Here is a 17,718-nt window from a genome sequence, read left to right as displayed (position 1 = left end):
GACCATGGTCGTTTATGATAGTTCCCATAGACAAAGACCTGGCATTTGTCTATAGTTAAATCCACATTAAAATGGTTCCAGAGAGGAAGACACCAGAGGTTGGCAATCCAAAGCAACACACAGACACACACAAAGACACACACACACAGACACAAAGACATACAAGCTTGTTGGTGATAGGTGAAACTAGGAGATGGGGAGTGGGGAGGTAAAGATCTGAGAAATTGGTGAAAGAGATAAAGGGCTGGGGAAGGGGGAATCTGTTAAGAGAGGACAGAAGGCCATGGAAGAAAGGGAAGGGGGGTAGAGCACCAGAGGGAGGTAATGGGCAGGTAAGGAGATAAGGTGAGGGAGCAAAATGGGAATGGGGAATAGTGAAGTGGGGGGGGGGGTCATTACCGGAAGCAAGAGAAGTTGTGCCATCAGGTTGGAGGCTACGCAGACGGAATAAGGAGTTGTTCCTCCAGCCTGAGTGTGGCCTCATCGCGGCAGTAGAGGTGGCCATGGACTGACATGTTGGAATGGGAATAGGAAATAGAATTAAAATTGGTGGCCACCAGGAGAAGTGCCACACCTGCACTTGGATCTCCTCCCTCACTACCATTCGGGGCCCAAACGGTCCTTCCAGGTGAGGTGACATTTCACCTGTGAGTGTGTTGGGGTCATCTGTTGTATCTGGTGCTCCTGGTGTGGCTTCCTGTATATCGGAGAGACCCGGCCCAGTTTGGGAGACCGCTTCAACGAGCACCTACAGTCCATCCACCAGAGAAAAACAGGACCTCCCGGTGGCCACCAATTGACCTGGATGAGGAAGTGGAGGGATGGGTTAGTAAATCTGCTGATGACACAAAGGTTGGATAGTGTGGAGGGCTGTCAGAGGTTACAGCGAGACATTGATAGGATGCAAAACTGGGCTGAGAAGTGGCACCCTACCTGGGTCACCTTCTTAATGGCTCTGGTCCAGGGCTCCAGCCAGCATTGTTCAATGGTCTTTGCCCCCAGACCCGTGCCTTTGTTTTTTTCAACTCGGCCTGGTTCAAACCAGTTAAGGTAGCTGACCCAGGCACTGAGCCTAATGAGGTTGTAGATTTCTTCTCCAAGTCTGCCACTTTACATTATAAATAGCTGTTTGTCTGAGAGTGGTCCCGGGTTAGCCGGTCGTTAGCTGAAACTCCTTGCGTCCACATTCAATTGCTCTGATTAGATAATCCCAGAGCTAGAATCGAAGAGTTCACAAAATGGAGGGTGTGCAAGGACAGTCTCACAAAATGGCCACCTCCACCTCCTTTCAGCATGTGGCAAGAACAAAGACAGTTTGTTTGCCTACTTCCACTGCCCTTGATTCATTTGAATTCACTGATTTGTGGACTGTTGTTCTTTTTGGCCAACACTATTAATTTTTAATTATTAACGTTGCAGGTTAAGCATTCCCTGAGCTCTGTGATGGACTCCAAGCTTGATCAAGAGGTGAAGGAGGATCTTCTTTATGATACACTCTGCATGATTAACCTTGCAGCTTGTGGCCGGCAGAAAGACATGGAGGAAGAGAGGCCGCGAAAGAAGGAACAGCTGCCTAAGATCTGGTGGTCGCGGGAGTACAGGTGACTGAAAGACTGAAGAGTGCCACGTTGGGCAACGATAATTAATGAATATTCCTGCTCTCAAATTCAGCTGCACACACAAAGTGCTGGAGGAACTCAGCAGGCCAGGCAGCACCCATTTAGAACGGAGATGACGAGAAGTTTCTTTTGCTAGAGGGTGGTGAATCTGTGGAATTCATCGCCACAGATGGGAGTGGAGGCCAAGTCATCGGGTATATTTAAGGCAGAAGTTGATAGATCCTTGATTAGTCAGGGCATGAGGGGTTATGGGGAGAAGGCAGGAGTTTGAGGCTGAGCTGGGAAGGGATCAGTCGTGATCAAATGGCAAAGCAGCTCCGATGGGCCAAATGGCCTAATTCTGCTCCTCTTAAGGAAATGAACAAACAGTCGCCATTTGGGGCTGAGACCCTTCTTCAGGACTGGAAAGAATAAAAAGGTGTGGGGAGGGAGGGGAAGGAGGCTAGCTAGAAGGTGATGGGTAAAGCCAGGACCGTGGGCTAGACTGCGCTCCAGAGGACTAGAACATATCACCAAGGAAGTAATGCTGAGGCTTTATAAGGCACTGGTCAGACCACACTTGGAGTATTGTGAGCAGTTCTGGGTGGGGGGGCGGAGATATGTTTCTACCAAAGGAGGTGCAAGGTGCCCCTTCCCCCCTCTAGCCTGCAGGTCACCCTTGGACAAGATGTAGCAGCTGGTTAGCCCCCTGATCAGGGAGTAGGTGGTGGATAGTCGTATGAGCAGCCGGTGCAGATCGCAAGTCCTGGGTATGTGAGCACTGACGCCAGGCAGACAATCTCTGAAGAGTATTCATGATGACTGGGGTCACCCGTCTTTTAAAGACACTGGCCCAGAAGAAGGCAATGGCAGACCACTTCTGTAGATAACTTTGCCAAGAGCAATCAATAGACAATAGACAATAGGTGCAGGAGTAGGCCATTCAGCCCTTCGAGCCAGCACCGCCATTCACTGTGATCATGGCTGATCATTCACAATCAGTACCCTGTTCCTGCCTTCTCCCCATATCCCTTGACTCTGCTATCATTAAGAGCTCTATCTAGCTCTTTCTTGAAAGCATCCAGGGAATTGGCCTCCACTGTCTTCTGAGGCAGAGCATTCCACAGATCCACAACTCTGTGGGTGAAGAAGTTTATCCTCAACTCCATTCTACGTGGCCTACCCATTATTGTCAAATTGTGGCCTCTGGTTCTGGACTCCCCCAACATCGGGAACATGTTTCTTGCCTCTAGCGTGTCCAATCTCTTAATAATCTTGTATGTTTCAATCAGATCCCCTCTCATCCTTCTAAATTTCAGTGTATACAAGCCCAGTCGCTCCAATCTTTCACCATATGACAGTCCCGCCATCCTGGGAATTAACCGCGTGAACCTCGACTGCACTCCCTCAATAGCAAGAATGTCCTTCCTCAAATTTGGAGACCAAAACTGTACACAATACTTCAGTTGTGGTCTCACCAGGGCCCTGTACAACTGCAGAAGGACCTCTTTGCTCCTATACTCAACTCAACTCCCCTTGTTACGCCATTAGCTTTCTTCACTGCCTGCTGTACCTGCATGCTTACTTTCAGTGACTGATGAACAAGGACACCAAGATCTTGTTGCACTTCCCCTTTCCTAACTTGACACCATTCAAATAGTAATCTGCCTTCCTGTTCTTGCCACCAAAGTGGATAACCTCACATTTATCCACATTAAACTGCATCTGCCCACTCACCCAACCTGTCCAAGTCATCCTGCATTATCTCAACATCCTCCGCACATTTCATACTGCCACCCAGCTTTGTGTCATCTGCAAATTTGCTAATGTTACTTTTAATCCCTTCATCTAAATCATTAATGTATATTGTAAATAGCTGCGGTACCAGCACCGAGCCTTGTGGTACCCCACTAGTCACCGCCTGCCATTCTGAAAGGGACCCATTAATCCCTACTCTTTGTTTCGAGTATGCCAACCAATTTTCTATCCCTGTCAGTACCGTACCCCCAATACCATGTGCTCTAATTTTGCCTGCTAATCTCCTATGTGGGACCTTATCAAAGGCTTTCTGAAAGTCCAGGTACACTGGCTCTCCCTTGTCCATTTTCATAGTTACATCCTCAAAAAATTCCAGAAGAATAGTCAAGCATGATTTCCCCTTCATAAATCCATGCTGACTTGGACCGATCCTGTTACTGCTATCCAAATGTGCTACTATTTCATCCTTTGTAATTGACTCCAGCATCTTCCCCAGCACTGATGTCAGGCTAACTGGTCTATAATTCCCTGTTTTCTCTCTCCCTCCTTACTTAAAAAGTGGAATAACATTAGCTACCCTCCAGTCCTCAGGAACTGATCCTGAATCTATAGAACATTGGAAAATGATTACCAATGCATCCAAGATTTCTAGAGCCACCTCAAGTACCCTGGGGTACAGACCATCAGGCCCTGGGGATTTACCATCCTTCAGTCCCATCAGTCTATCCAATACCATTTTCTGCCTAATGTGAATCTCCTTCAGTTCCTCCATTACCCTAGGTCCTCCGGCCACCATTACATCTGGGAGATTGTTTGTGTCTTCCCCAGTGAAGACAGATCCAAAGTACCTGTTTGACTCGTCTGCCATTTCCTTGTTCCCCATAATAAATTCACCCATTTCTGTCTTCAAGGGCCCAACTTTGGTCTTAACTAATTTTTTCCTCTTCACACACCTAAAGAAGCTTTTATTATCCTCCTTTCTATTCTTGGCTAGCTTGCCTTCGTACCTCATCTTTTTTCCCCATATTGCCTTTTAAGTTATCCTCTGTTGCTCTTTAAAAGTCTCCCAATCCTCTGGCTTCCCGCTCATCTTTGCTGTGTTATACTACTTCTCTTTTATTTTTATACTGTGCTTGACTTCCCTTGTCAACCATGGTCGTCCCTTACTCCCCGTAGAATCTTTCTTCCTCTTTGGAATGAACTGATCCTGCACCTTCCCAGAAGTACCTGCCATTGTTGTTCCACTGTCATCCCTGCTAGAGTATCTTTCCAGTCAACTTTGGCCAGCTCCTCCCTCATGGCTCCACAGTCCCCTTTATTCAACTGCAATACTGACACTTCCGATTTTCCCTTCTCCCTCTCAAATTGTATTTGAAAACTTATCATATTGTGGTCACTTCCTCCTGATGGCTTCTTTACCTCGAGTTCCCTTATCAAATCTGGTTCATTACACAACACTAAATCCAGAATTGCCTTCTCCCTGGTAGGTTTCAGTACAAGCTACTCTCAGAATCCATCTCAGAGGCACTCCACAAACTCCCTTTCTTGGGGTCTGGACCAACCTGATTTTCCCAGTCTACCTGCATGTTGAAATCCCCCATAACAACTGTAGCATTACCTTTGCGACATGCCAATTTTAACTCTTGATTCAACCTGCACCCTATATCCAGGCTACTGTTTGGGGCCCTGTAGATAACTCCCATTAAGGTCTTTTTGCCCTTAAATTTCTCAGTTCTATCCATACTGACTCTACATCTCCTGATTCTGTGTCGCCCCTTGCAAGGGACTGAATTTCATTCCTCACCAACCGAGCCACCCCACCCCCTCTGCTCACCTGTCTGTTCTTTTGATAGGACGTATACCCTTGAATATTTATTTCCCAGCCCTGGTCCTTTTGCAGCCATGTCTCTGTTATTCCTACAACGTCATACTTGCCAATTTCCAGCTGAGCCTCAAGCTCATCCACTTTATTTCTTATACTCCGTGCATTGATATATAATACTTTTAATCCATTACAGTACTCCCCTCACCTTTCACATCGATTCCGATTGCACTTGGCCATACTCTCCGATCCCTTCCTGAGCTTTCTGCCCCGTTAATTCTGCTGTCTTTCTTAACTTTCCTTATTCTCTCTTTCCCTTTAACTCCATCCTTATATTTCCTCTCCTCCCCCCCACTATTTAGTTTAAACACACCAGTGTAGCAGGGGCAAACCTGCCTGCCAGAATGCTGCTCCCCCGCCTGTTAAGGTGCAACCTGTCCCTTTTGTACAATTCATCCTTGCCCCAAAACAGATCCCAGTGGTCTAAGAATCTAAATCCCTGCTTCCCATGGGGCCATGGCCCAATCATGGCCGTGGGACCAAGATCACCCATGTCATACAACACGGCACATAATGATGATGTCATATGACCCAGCACATAATGATAGAAACATAGAAACGTACAGCTCAATACAGGCCCTTTGGCTCACAGAGCTGTGCCGAACATGTCCTTACTTTAAACATTACCTCGGGTTACCCATAGTCCTCCATTTTACTAAGCTCCATGTACCTATCCAGGAGTCTTTTAAAAGACCCTATCATATCCGCCTCCACCACCGTTGCCGGCAGCCTATTCCACGTACTCACCACTCTCTGTGTGAAGAAACTTACCCCGACATCTCCTCTGTATCTGCTTCCAAGCACCTTAAAACTGTGCCCTCTCGTGCTAACTATTTCAGCCCTTTAACATCAAAAAAAGATGGGCTGGCATTGGAGAAAATCCAGAGGAGATTCAAAAGAATGATCCTGGGAATGAAAGGGTTAAGTTTTGAGGAGCGTTTGATGGTTCTGGGCCTGTACTTGCTGGAGTTTAGAAAAATTTGGGAGGATCACATTGAAATCTATCAAATATTGAAAGGCCTAGGCAGAGTGGACGTAGAAAGACTGTTTCTTTCTGTATGGGAATCTAAAGCCACAGCCTGAGAATACCAGAATGTCCTTTTCGAACAGAGACAAGGAGGGATTTCTACAGCCGGGGGTGGTGAATCTGTGGAAATAATTGCAGAATATGGCTGTGAAGGCCAAGTCATTGGGTAAGAGGAGATTGATAGGTTCTTGTTTAGTAAGGGGGGAGTCAAAGGTTATGGAGAGAAGGCTGCAGAAGGAAAATATCTCAGCCGTGATGGAATTCTGGAGCAGGCTCGATGGGCTGAATGGCCTCATTTTGCTCCTGTGTTTTCTGGTCTTATGGCAAGAGATCGATTTTCAATGGAATAACTGACACCTCCTCTTTGCTTTCCTATTAGAGCTGATGAGAAACGAAACAACCAGGCTACCTGGGTGGAACAGGTGGAAAAGTACGAAGATGAAAACATGGGGAACTTCAAAAGGATCTACCCGAGCTCCACTTCAGAGAAATACGAGAAGTTCTTGGAAACGGTTGACTCCAAGGCTCGGGAAGAATACGTCAGGCAGGTTTACACTGCCCCTCCCAGTCCTGCCCCCTTCCTCCCTCCCTCTTCAGTGTCCCACAGCCACCCAGTGTCCCATCACCTGTCAAACGGTGAAAGGCCTCGAAAGAGTGGATGTGAGAGATACTTCCTATGGAGGGAGAGTCTCGGACCAGGGAACAGAGCCTCAGAACAGAGGCGGAGGAGTGTCCTCTTAGAAAGGAGGAGAGGAGGAATTTCTTTAGCCAGAGAGTGGTGAATCCGTGGAATTTGCTCCACAGGTGGCTGTGGAGGCCAAGTCATTAGGTATATTTAAAGCAGATGCTGATAGATTCTTGATTGGTCGGGGCATGAAGCGATAAGGGGAGAAGGTAGGAGATTGCGGCTGAGAAGGAAAATGGATCAGCCATGATGAAATGGCAGAGCAGACTTGATGGGCCAAATGGCCTAATTCTGATCTGCATCATATGGTCTTAACCACATTCTCTACTACCCCTGTATAATCCCTCCCCAATTCTTTCACCCTCTTTCTAATCCCACACCACTTCCCCACTACCCACAACACAATTGTGTCGCGTTCTGGTTGCCTCATGATTGGAAAGGTGCAGAGGAGGTTTCCCAGGATGCTGCCCAGATCAGAGAGCATGTCTTTATGGGAATGGGTGAACGAGTTAGGGCTTTTCTCTTTGGAGCGAAGGAGGGTGAGAGGTGACTTGATGAAGGAGATGAAAAAGGCATAGATCAAATGGCAGTCAGAGACTTTTTCCCAGGTTGGAAGTGGCTAATGGGGAAGGGGGGCATCATTTTAAGGTAATTGGAGGAAAGTATAGGGGGAATGTCAGAGGTAAATTCTTCACACAGAGAGTAGTGAGTGCATGGAACACCCTGCCAGGGGTGGTGGTAGAGGCAGATACATTAGGGACATTAAAGAGACTCTTAGATGGGCACATGGATGATAGAAGAATGGAGCGCTCTGTGGAAGGGAAAGGTTAAATTGACCTTAAAGTAGGTTAAAGATTAGCACCACATCGTGGGGTGAAGGGCCTGTACTGTGCTGTCAGGTTCTATGTTCTCTCCCTCCACAGCTATATATTCTTACCATCATTAAGGACCCCCACCACCCAGGACATGCCCTCTTCTCATTGCTACCATCAGGGAGGAGGTACAGGAGCCTGAAGACCCACAGTCAACGATTCAGGAACAGCTTCTTCCCCTGTGCCACCGGATTTCAGAATGGACATTGAGCCCAGGAACACCACCTCACTGTTTCTTGCAGTCTTTTTGCACTACTCATTCAGTTTAATTTTTAGTATGTTTCCTATTGCAACTTACAGTGTTTTTATGTCGCAAGTTTCACAACAACTTTCCCAATATATGTCAATGATGTGAAACCTGATTCTGATCAAGTGTGGTGATTCATCACTGGTGATACGGAACAGAATCAGAATTTGGTTCATATCACTGGCGTACGTGGTGAAACTTGTTGTTACGTGGTAGCAGTACAATGTAATACATAATAATCAAAACTGTGAATTACTGTGTATATATATAACAGTTAAATTAATTAAGTAGTGCAAAAAGAGGGGGAGCAAAGTAGTGAGCTCGTGTCCATTCAGAAACCTGATGGCTGAGGGGAAGGAGCTGTTCCTGAATTGTTGAGTTTGTGCCTTCAGGCTCCTGTACCTCCCCCCTGATGGTTGCAGTGAGAAGAGGGCATGCCCTGGGCGATGGGGGTCCTTGATGGTGGAGGCCGTCTTTTTGAGGCATCGCTCCTTGAAGGTGCCCTGGATGCTGGGGAGGTTAGTGCTCATGATGGAGCTGACTGAGTTCACAACTTTCTGTAGCTCCTTTCGGTCCTGTGCAGTGCCCACTCCCCCACCATACCAGATGGTGATGCAGCCGATTAGAATGCTCTCCATGGTACATCTGTAGAGATTTGCAAGTGTCTTTGCAGACATACTAAATCACCTCAGCCTCCTCATGATATATAGCTGATGTTGTGCCTTCTTTGTAACTGCATCGATATCCTCAGAGATGTTGACACCCAGGAACATGAAATTGCTCACTCTCTCCACTTCTGATCCCTCTGTGAGGACTGATGTGTGTTCCCTCGTCTTACCCTTTGAGGTCTGCAATCAGTTCTTTGGTCTTACTGACGTTGAGTGCAAGGTCAGGTACACTTCCCGTTCCTATGTCAAAGAGCACCCCACCCCCAAATGTTAGACTGACGGGTGATTCTTGCCCCCGGTACTGCTCCCTCTGAAACAGCCGAGCATGCTGTCCCTACTGGGCAGACGGTTGGAACATTGAAGGGGTGGGAGAGGGCATTGTTAATATTGGTACAATGGCTTGGTATTGAAAATCTCACTCTCTCTCCAGGCAGATACGCAGGGAAATTCAGCAGAGGCAGGAGCAGAAGGAAATGCTCCTCAAAGAACTGGGGTTCCCTGAAGAGAATCTGCAAGAAGAGTCCCATTTGCAGAAGAATCCGACCCTGTTGATCTTGGTGAAGCCAAAGTCACCAGAAGGACCGCAGACGTCATCATCCTCCACTCCTGTAAGAGTTTCTCTTGGTTGACGTGCTAAGTCGCCTTAGGTGGGACTGATGATTTAATCTCCGAGATGTAGATGATTTCAACTGAGCTGACATCTTGTAGATGACTTACAGCTCAGCTCAAAGCAACCTCTCAGCTGTCAAGATTGGGAATTAAATATCCAAGGATATCAGGTTATACGGTTTGATAGGCAGGAAGGTAAGGGAGGTGGGGTAGCGCTCTAAGGATGAGATCAGTGCGACAGTGAGAGACGATATAAGATCTAAGGAGCAGAATGTTGAGTCCATCTAGGTAGAGATTAGGAACACTAAGGGAAAAAATAATCACTGGTGGGAGTTGTCGATCAGCCCCCAAATATTAACTTTACAGTGGCACAGGCAATAAACAGAAATATCTCAGACACGTAAGAATGGAACAGCAGTTATCATGGGAGACTAACTTGCACATAGATTGGGTGAATCAAGTTGGTCGAGACAGTCTTGTGGAGGACTTCATAGAACGCATAAGTGATGGCTTTCTTGAACAGCATGTTACTTAACCTACAAGAGAATCTGTTATCTTAGATCTGGTCCTGTGCAATGAGAAAGGTAAAATTAGTGATCTTGTAGTTAGGGATCCTCTTGGAAAGAGTGATCACAGTATGACTGAGTTTCCCATACAAATGGAGGGTGCAAAAGTAGTCTGGGAACACAGGCTATATGGTGGGACTATTGAGGAGCAGTGGAAGACTTTCAAAGAGATTTGTCACGGTGCTCAACAAAAGTATATTCCAGTTAAAAGCAAGGACAGTAAGGGTGGGGAGAGCCAGTCTTGGATAACTAAGGAAATTAAAGAAGGTGTCAAACTAAAAGTGTGTGAATAGAAAGCCTCCAAGAGTAGTGGGAAACTGGAAGACTGGAAAAATTTCAAAAAGCAACAAAGACCCATCAAGCAACTAATAAAGAAAGGGAATAAGGAAAGAAAATAAACTAAAATTCTCTGGACTGTGGGCAGGTTCTGGTGGATTAGAAGACGGCGAATGTCACGCCACTGTTCAAAAAATGATGTAGGCAAAAGCAGGTAACTACAGGTCAGTTAGTTTAACATCTGTAGTTGGGAAAATGCTTGAAGCTATCATTAAAGAAGAGATAGCAAGACATCTGGCAAGAAATGGATCCATCAGGCAGATGCAGCATGGATTCAGCAAAGGCAGATCCTGTTTGACAAACTTACTGGAGTTCTTTCAGGATATAACAAGTGCAGTGGATAGAGGGGAACAGATGGACATTATTTACTTGGATTTCTGGAAGGTGTTTGATAAGGTGCTACATAAAAGACTTATCAATAAGATAAGGATGCAAAGAGTTGGGGTGATGTATTAGCATGGATACAGGATTGGTTAACTGAAAGAAAGCAGAGTTGGGATACATGGGTGTTACTCTGGTTGGCAATCAGTGGTGAGCGGTGGTGCCATATGGGTCGGTGCTGGGCCTGCAACTGTTCTCAATATATATTAACAATCTCCAAGAGGGAATCGAGTGTAGTGTATCTAAGTTTGCTGATGATACCAAACTGAGTGGAAAAGTAAATTGTGCAGAAGATACAGAGAGGTACGTATAGATAGGTTAGGTGAGTGGGCAAGGGTCTGGCAGATGGAGTACAATGTTGGTAAATGCGAGGTCATCCACTTTGGAAGGAAAAATAGAAGAGCAGATTATTATTTAAACGGTAAAAATTTCCAGCATACTGCTGTGCTGAGGGACTTGGGAATACTTGTACATGAATCACAAAAGGTTGGTTTGCAGGTGCAGCAGGCTGTCACGAAAGCAAGTGGAATACAGTATTGGCCTTCATTACTAGAGGGACTGAATTGAAGAGCAGGAAGGTTATGCTGCAACTGTACAGGGTACTGGTGAGGCTGCACCTGGAGTACTACATGCAGTTCTGGTCTCCATACATGAGGAAGGATATACTGGCTTTGGAGGCAGTTTGTTGGTCAGGTTGGGATTGGTGCGGGGAGAGTTGAGGGCAGTGCATTCAGTGGAGGAGTGAAGGAGTGATGAAGTCGATGTCCCGTCGGCAATTCGAGATGAGAAGATCCAGAGCAGGCAGAGAACCAGAGCGGGGAGTCCAAGTAGAGGAGGAGGTGATTGAGGGTAATTTCAGAGATGTGAGAGCGGATCTTTTACACAGAGAGTGGTGGGTGCCTGCGGTGGTGGCTGAGATAGATACATTAGAGATTTTTAAGAGACGTTTAGATAGGCACATGAATGTGAGAAAGATGGGACGATATGGACATTGTGTAGACAGGAGAGATGAGCTTAGTTAGCTATTTGATTACTAATTTAATTGGTCTGGCACAACGTTGAGGGCCGAAGGGCCTGTTCCTGTACTATACTGTTGTATGTTCTATTAAAGGACTCCTGTCCTCAGCTGCAGGGATATCTTTGAACGAACGTCTGAGGGTCACGCCAGTGGGTCTTTTCACTGCTTTAGCCTTCAGCCCAAGCGGGGCTTTGGTTCAGAGGTTGGGAACGGGAGCTGGCTTTCAAGATAGCAACCAAACCTGTTGGCAGATGTTTGTCCTGGCCAGACAGCTTGGTGTCAGCGTGAGAGAGGGAGAGAGAGAGAGAGGATTCCAGTCTTTCTGCATGTAAGGATGCAATGCTGAGGCTTTATAAGGCAGTAGTGAGGCCTCACCTGGAGTCTTGTGTGCATTTTTGGGCCCCTTATCTCAGAAAGGATGGACTGATATTGGATGTTTGAATAGGCAGCTCAGGCAACGCATCACCAAATGATTAGATAGGGCGTCAAAGGTTAAAGGGAAAATGGGTTTGAGAGGGAAATGCATCAGCCATGATGAAACAGCGGAGCAGACTCGATAGGCTGAAAGGCCTAACTCTGCTCCAATGTCTTAAGTTCTTCCGGTCTTTCATATGGAGACTGTCCTCCAGTCCGCTGAAGGAGTCTGTTAGTGAGCTAGACCTGGAGGTTCTGCATTGGTTGGAATGGACCATGGATGTTGTGTCCTAGCTGTCTACATGATGTGCAAGCCAGGGAAGTACAACACAGAGAGCAAGTTGTTGCCTACACAGCAGGCTAGCTCTCTCCATGTAGCTGATGAATGCAAAGGAATGGCAGAGATCGACAGTTTGGCATCAGCCCAAAGCAACTGGTTTTAAGGCGTCAGTAACCCACCTAGGTGCCTTCTCCTGTCAGTAGAAACGGTTCCGCCAGTCTTAGTAGCTCAGCCAGACGTGAAGGCCAGGAGCTGGACTTGGTTGTCAGAAGCCTGCCCTGCCGTGCAATGTGATCATGTCTGCTCTATGCTGACTACAATTCTTTTTTTCCTGTATTGGTTTACGTATTAATAAACAGCCAGCAGGTGGAGATTGTGTCTCTCTCAGCCTTTGGCAGTCCATCAGGGTCAAGCATATTTTGCTTCCAACCCACGACACACACACCAAGTGCTGGAGGAACTCAGCAGGTCAGGCATCAACTCCAGTGAGAAATACAGTCGATGTTTCAAACCAAGACCCCCTCATCAGGACTGGAAAGGAACTGGGAAGAAGCCAGAATGAGACTGGGAGGTGGTGGGAGCGTGGAGGGAAGGAGTACAAGCTGGCAGGTGATAGGTGAGACCAGGTAAGGGGGAAGATGGATAAAGTTAGAAGCTGGAAGGGTTTAAGTCAGGGGTTCCCAATATCATAAAACCACAAGATATGGGAGCAGAATTAGGCCATTAGTCTGCTCTGCATTTCATCATGGCTGATCCATTTTCCCTCTCAGCCCCAATCTCCTGCCTTCTCCCTTTATCCCTTCATGCCCTGACCGACCTCTGCCTTAAATATACAAAAATACTCGGCGTTCACAGCTGACTGTGGCAATAAATGCCACAGATTCACCACTCTCTGGCTAAAGAACTTCCTTCTCATCTTCCTATTCATCTCTAAAAGGACACCTCGCTATTGTGAGTTTGTCCTCTGGTCTTAGACTCCCTACCATAAGAAACATCCTCTCCACATTCACTATGAGACCCCTTGCTTAATTGTACTGGTCCATGGCAAGTAAAAGGTTGGGAACCCCTGGTAGAGGTGGAAGAGTTAAAGGGCTGAAAGAGGAGGAATCTGATGGGAAAGGAGAGTGGACTATGGGAGACGGGGAATTAGGAAGGGAAGAGGGTGAAGATGGGAAGGTCTTCATTGAGTTCACAACATCCAATCTGCTCTGGTACCACATATTTATGTGGGCTGTCCTGCTGAGACTCTGGACAATGTTGGCCCCTCCAGGACATTGATAGTTGGGTCTTAAACAACTGTTGGGTCATTGAATATCAGGGATAAGCAGTTAGATGCCCTCTTGCTGGAGATATCATTACCTGGTGTACTGGTGGCATGATAACTTGGCTTCCTGGTGTCTGGCTATAACACTGAAGAATCCCAAGCCTACTGTCTCCCCTGTACCACTGCGACCTTTCTTACCTGTTTGCTGTAGTAGTGAAATCTGCCCCAAAACCTTGTAAATTATAATTCTTTGAGGACAAAGAAATCTGGCTGTGGGAAACAAGCTTCGTTTGTGTAGAGCTTTTCATTGATGGCATGAACTATTTTTCCAACTACCGGTAATTTTTTCCCTCCTGCTTCCTATTCCCCATTCTGGCCTCTTTTCCACATCTCCCTATCACCTCCCCTGGTACCCCTCCTCCTTCCCTTTCTCCTGTGGTCCACTGTCCTCTCCTATCAGATTCCTCCTTCTCCAGCCCTTTTACCTTTTCCACCTATCACCTTCCAGCTTCTTACTTCATCCTGCTCCCCCACCCACCTAGCTGCACACATAATCTTCCCTTCTCCCCACCTTTTTTATTCTGGCTTCTTCCCCCTTCCCTTTCCAGTCCTGATGTAGGGTCTTGGCCCAGAAACGTCAACTGTTTATTCATTTCCATAGATGCTGACTGACTTGCTGAGTTTCTCCAGTATTTTGTGTGTAGAATTCCATTTACCTTTGCCATTATCTACATTACTCCAGCTAACGTTCTGTGACCCCCCCCCCAGCTCTCCCTGTACAGTAGCATTCTGTGATGTCACGCGCTCTCTCTCTCTCTCTCTCTCTCTCTCTGTTTAAAGGATATTTTACTTTCTTGCTCCTTTCACCATCATCATTATGTGTCATGCCGTATGATATGGGCAATCATGGTCTTTGGCACTGTGGGCAATGGCAAACCTCTTCTGGGCCAGTGTCTTTACAAGACGGGTGACCCTAGCCATTATCAATACTCTTCAGAGACTGTCTGCCTGGCATCAGTGGTCGTATAACCAGGACTTGTGATATGCACCGGCTGTTCGTACAACCAACCACCACCTGCTTCCGTGGTTTCATGTGACCCTGATCGGGAGGGCTAAACAGGTGCTATTCCTTGCCCAAGGGTGACCTGCAGACTAGTGGAGGGAAGGATCACCTTACACCTCCTTTGGTAGAGATGTATCTCCACCCCACCACCCAGCTACACCTTTAACCACACATTATAGTCCAGCTCCCCTGTGGCATTTACCCTTCAGGGAAATATCTAAAATAGCTCACACAAAATGCTGGAGGAACTCAGTAGGCCAGGCTACAGTGAATTCTAAATCACAACTGTCTATGTTAAAAAGAAATTACTTCATTGCCCCTCTGACCCAGGCCGAGGCTGATTCCAGACTGAACAAGAGGCCTGAGCGGAAATCCAGGAACTGGAATCTCAGTAGCCAAAGTGAAGAGATTTATGGCAACTTAACAATTATCCTCAATCTCTTTCCTCCAGTTATTGACCCTCCTGCCACTGAAAGCAGTTTCTCTTGACCCACCCTCCATTATTTGATTGCCTCTAATAAATCTGCCTTTCTCACCTGTCTCAAAGGGCAGTAGCACTGGGGCTTCTCACATCTCACCACATTAAATGGTCCCCTCTCCCTGGGCCAGCTGCTCACTGACCTGTTCCGGTATCAGGAATGGCATTATTAGTGTCATGTTATTCTATAATATCATGGAAATAACTCTTTGACTACATCGTGTTCTTGTCACTGGTGCCATTGTCAAGGATTCTTCTGCACGCCTCTCTGAGTCTGAGGCGAAACTGAGTGGTATTCTGAGTGTCACAAGTTCAGGAAGTTCATCTGACACTGACCACCAAGATTGTTTTTTACTGAGTGTTTTAAAATGCCAGCTGTTTTCAAAGTTTTTTTTCCTCTGTATTCTTCAGACCAGCCAAGTGCTAGGAATTGTCTCCAGCCCAAGCCAGCGAGCAGGCGGCTGGGAGGAGAAGAACGTGGGCCACAGCTGTGAATTGTCTCCAGGCAGAGCAGATGTTGAGCCAGAGCTGGTTTCTGAACAGAAGGCTGATGGCACAGAACACTGCTCGCTGCTCCAGAACCAATCCCAAGCAGAGCGGAAAGAACCAGGCCAGAAGCAGGAGCAGACAGAGGTTCCATCGGAGATCCCTGCTGAAGCACAAGAGGGAAATGCTGTGAGTGAGGCAGTGAACCAACCGGAGGCCAATGGTCAAAAGTTCCAACAGCAGGCCCAAGTCCTGGACCAACAAGAGGCCGAAGACGGGGATCAGCAGCAGGTTCAAGATCTGATGCCACTGGAGCCCCAAGCTCTGAAAGAGGCCAAAGACCTGGCGCAGCAGGAGTCACCATACCCACCTCTACTGGTAATGTTGCAGCCCTAACAAAACCCTAGTTAGACTATGCTTGGGAGTATTGTGTTCAGTTCCAGTCACCTCATTACAGGAAGGATGTGGAAGCTTTAGGTAAGGTGCAGAGGAGATTTACCAGGATGCTGCCTGAACTGGAGGGCATGTCTCGTGAAGATAGGTTTAGCCAGCTGAGGCTTTTCTCTTTGGAGCAAAGAAGGATGAGGGGTGACTTGATGGAAGTGTATAAGACGATAAGAAGCACAGATCAATTGGACAGCCAGAGTTTTCTTCCCAGGCAGAAATGGCAAATGCCAGGAAGCATAATTTCAAGGCGATCGGAGGGAAATATCGAGGGGATGATAGAGGCAGAGAGTAGTGGGTGCATGGAACACCCTGTCATGGGTGGTGCTAAAGGCAGATACATCAGGGGCATTCAGGAAATGCTTAGATGGGCACATGATGATGGAAAAATAGAGGGTTAAGTAGGAGAGAAGGGTTAGATTGATCTTAAAGTAGGTTAAAAGTTGGTACAACATCGTGGGTGAAAGGACTGCACTGTGCTGTGGTGTTCGATGATCTATGTTCTCAATCACACATAGGCAAGTTGAGAATTTGAATTGACCAAGGCCTGTGTCAACAGGAAGCCCAAGTCATAGTCACAGAGCTATCGGTCCCTTTGCCTTGATGCTAACCATGATTACAGGGACTTGAGGACCTGAGTTATAGGAAAAGGCTGAATTGTTTGGGACTTCATTCCCCGGGGCGTAGGAGGTGGAGGGGAGACTTGATTGAGGTATACAAAATGATGAGAAGTATCCATAGTGTAAAGGCAGGCAGGCTTTTCCCACTGAGGTTGGGTGGCACTGAACTGGAGGTCATAGGTTAAGGGTGAAAGGTGAGTGTTCAAGGGGAACCTGAGGGTAATCTTCTTCACTCAGAGTGTGGAATGAGCTGCCAGCAGAAGTGGTAAATTGTGGTTAGATTGCAATATTGAAGAGGAGTTTGGATGGGTCCATAGATGGGAGGGTAGGGATGGCTACAGTCCAGGTGCTGGACGACAGGACTCGGCAGATTAATAAATTGGCATGGCCTGGATGTGCTGAAAGGCCTATTTATGAACTAAATGACTCTTTGGCTGCTAATCTGTACTCAAATACTCTACCATTGCGCTTATAAAATTAATTTTAAAATGACAAAATTTTAGAAAATACTAGAAACTGGAGCAGACTTCATGCATTTTTTGGCCTCTGTAAAACCATAAGACATAGGAGCAGAATAGGCCATTTGGCCCATTGAGTCTGCTCTGCTATTCCATCGTGGCTGATTTACTATCTCTCTCAACCCTGTTCTCCTGCCTTCTCCCCATATCATTTGATGCCCTGACTAATCGAGAACCTGCCAACCTTCGGTTTAAATATACCCAATGACCTGGCCTCCGCAGCCGTCTTGTGGTAACAAATTTCACAGATTCACCACCCAATGACTAGATGCATTCTATGACCCTTATAGGATTCCATGCGTTTACAGGCTCTCTCAGGAGTAGACAGGGTTCAGTTCCTGAGAACGGTCTGTAAGATGGAAATGAACAGAAATAGTGCACGGGACAGGGTCACGGGAAGAACTACGACAGGGGAGCGAACAGGTGTGGCAAGAGCAGCTGCCAGCCCGTCTCACTGACCCAGTGAGAGGCCGAATTGAATTTGATTGAATTGAATATTATTTC

The 17,718-nt window shown here is 46.8% G+C and overlaps 1 protein-coding gene across 1 annotated transcript in view; it reads left to right on the top strand.

The window, feature by feature from the left end:
* LOC140206247 (uncharacterized) overlaps window positions 1-17,718 on the top strand; it is a 70,779-nt gene that overhangs the window by 40,410 nt on the left and 12,651 nt on the right. Inside the window, exons 7-10 of the mRNA XM_072274566.1 lie at window positions 1,420-1,601; window positions 6,645-6,809; window positions 9,168-9,345; window positions 15,558-16,010. Coding sequence (XP_072130667.1) covers window positions 1,420-1,601; window positions 6,645-6,809; window positions 9,168-9,345; window positions 15,558-16,010 — 978 coding nt within the window. The remainder of the gene's footprint in view (window positions 1-1,419; window positions 1,602-6,644; window positions 6,810-9,167; window positions 9,346-15,557; window positions 16,011-17,718) is intronic.

This window comes from Mobula birostris, chromosome 12 (genome assembly GCF_030028105.1).
Source record: "Mobula birostris isolate sMobBir1 chromosome 12, sMobBir1.hap1, whole genome shotgun sequence".
Taxonomy (NCBI): domain Eukaryota; kingdom Metazoa; phylum Chordata; class Chondrichthyes; order Myliobatiformes; family Myliobatidae; genus Mobula; species Mobula birostris.
Note: the sequence above shows the minus strand (reverse complement) of the source record. Positions and strands in the feature narration are given on the sequence as shown.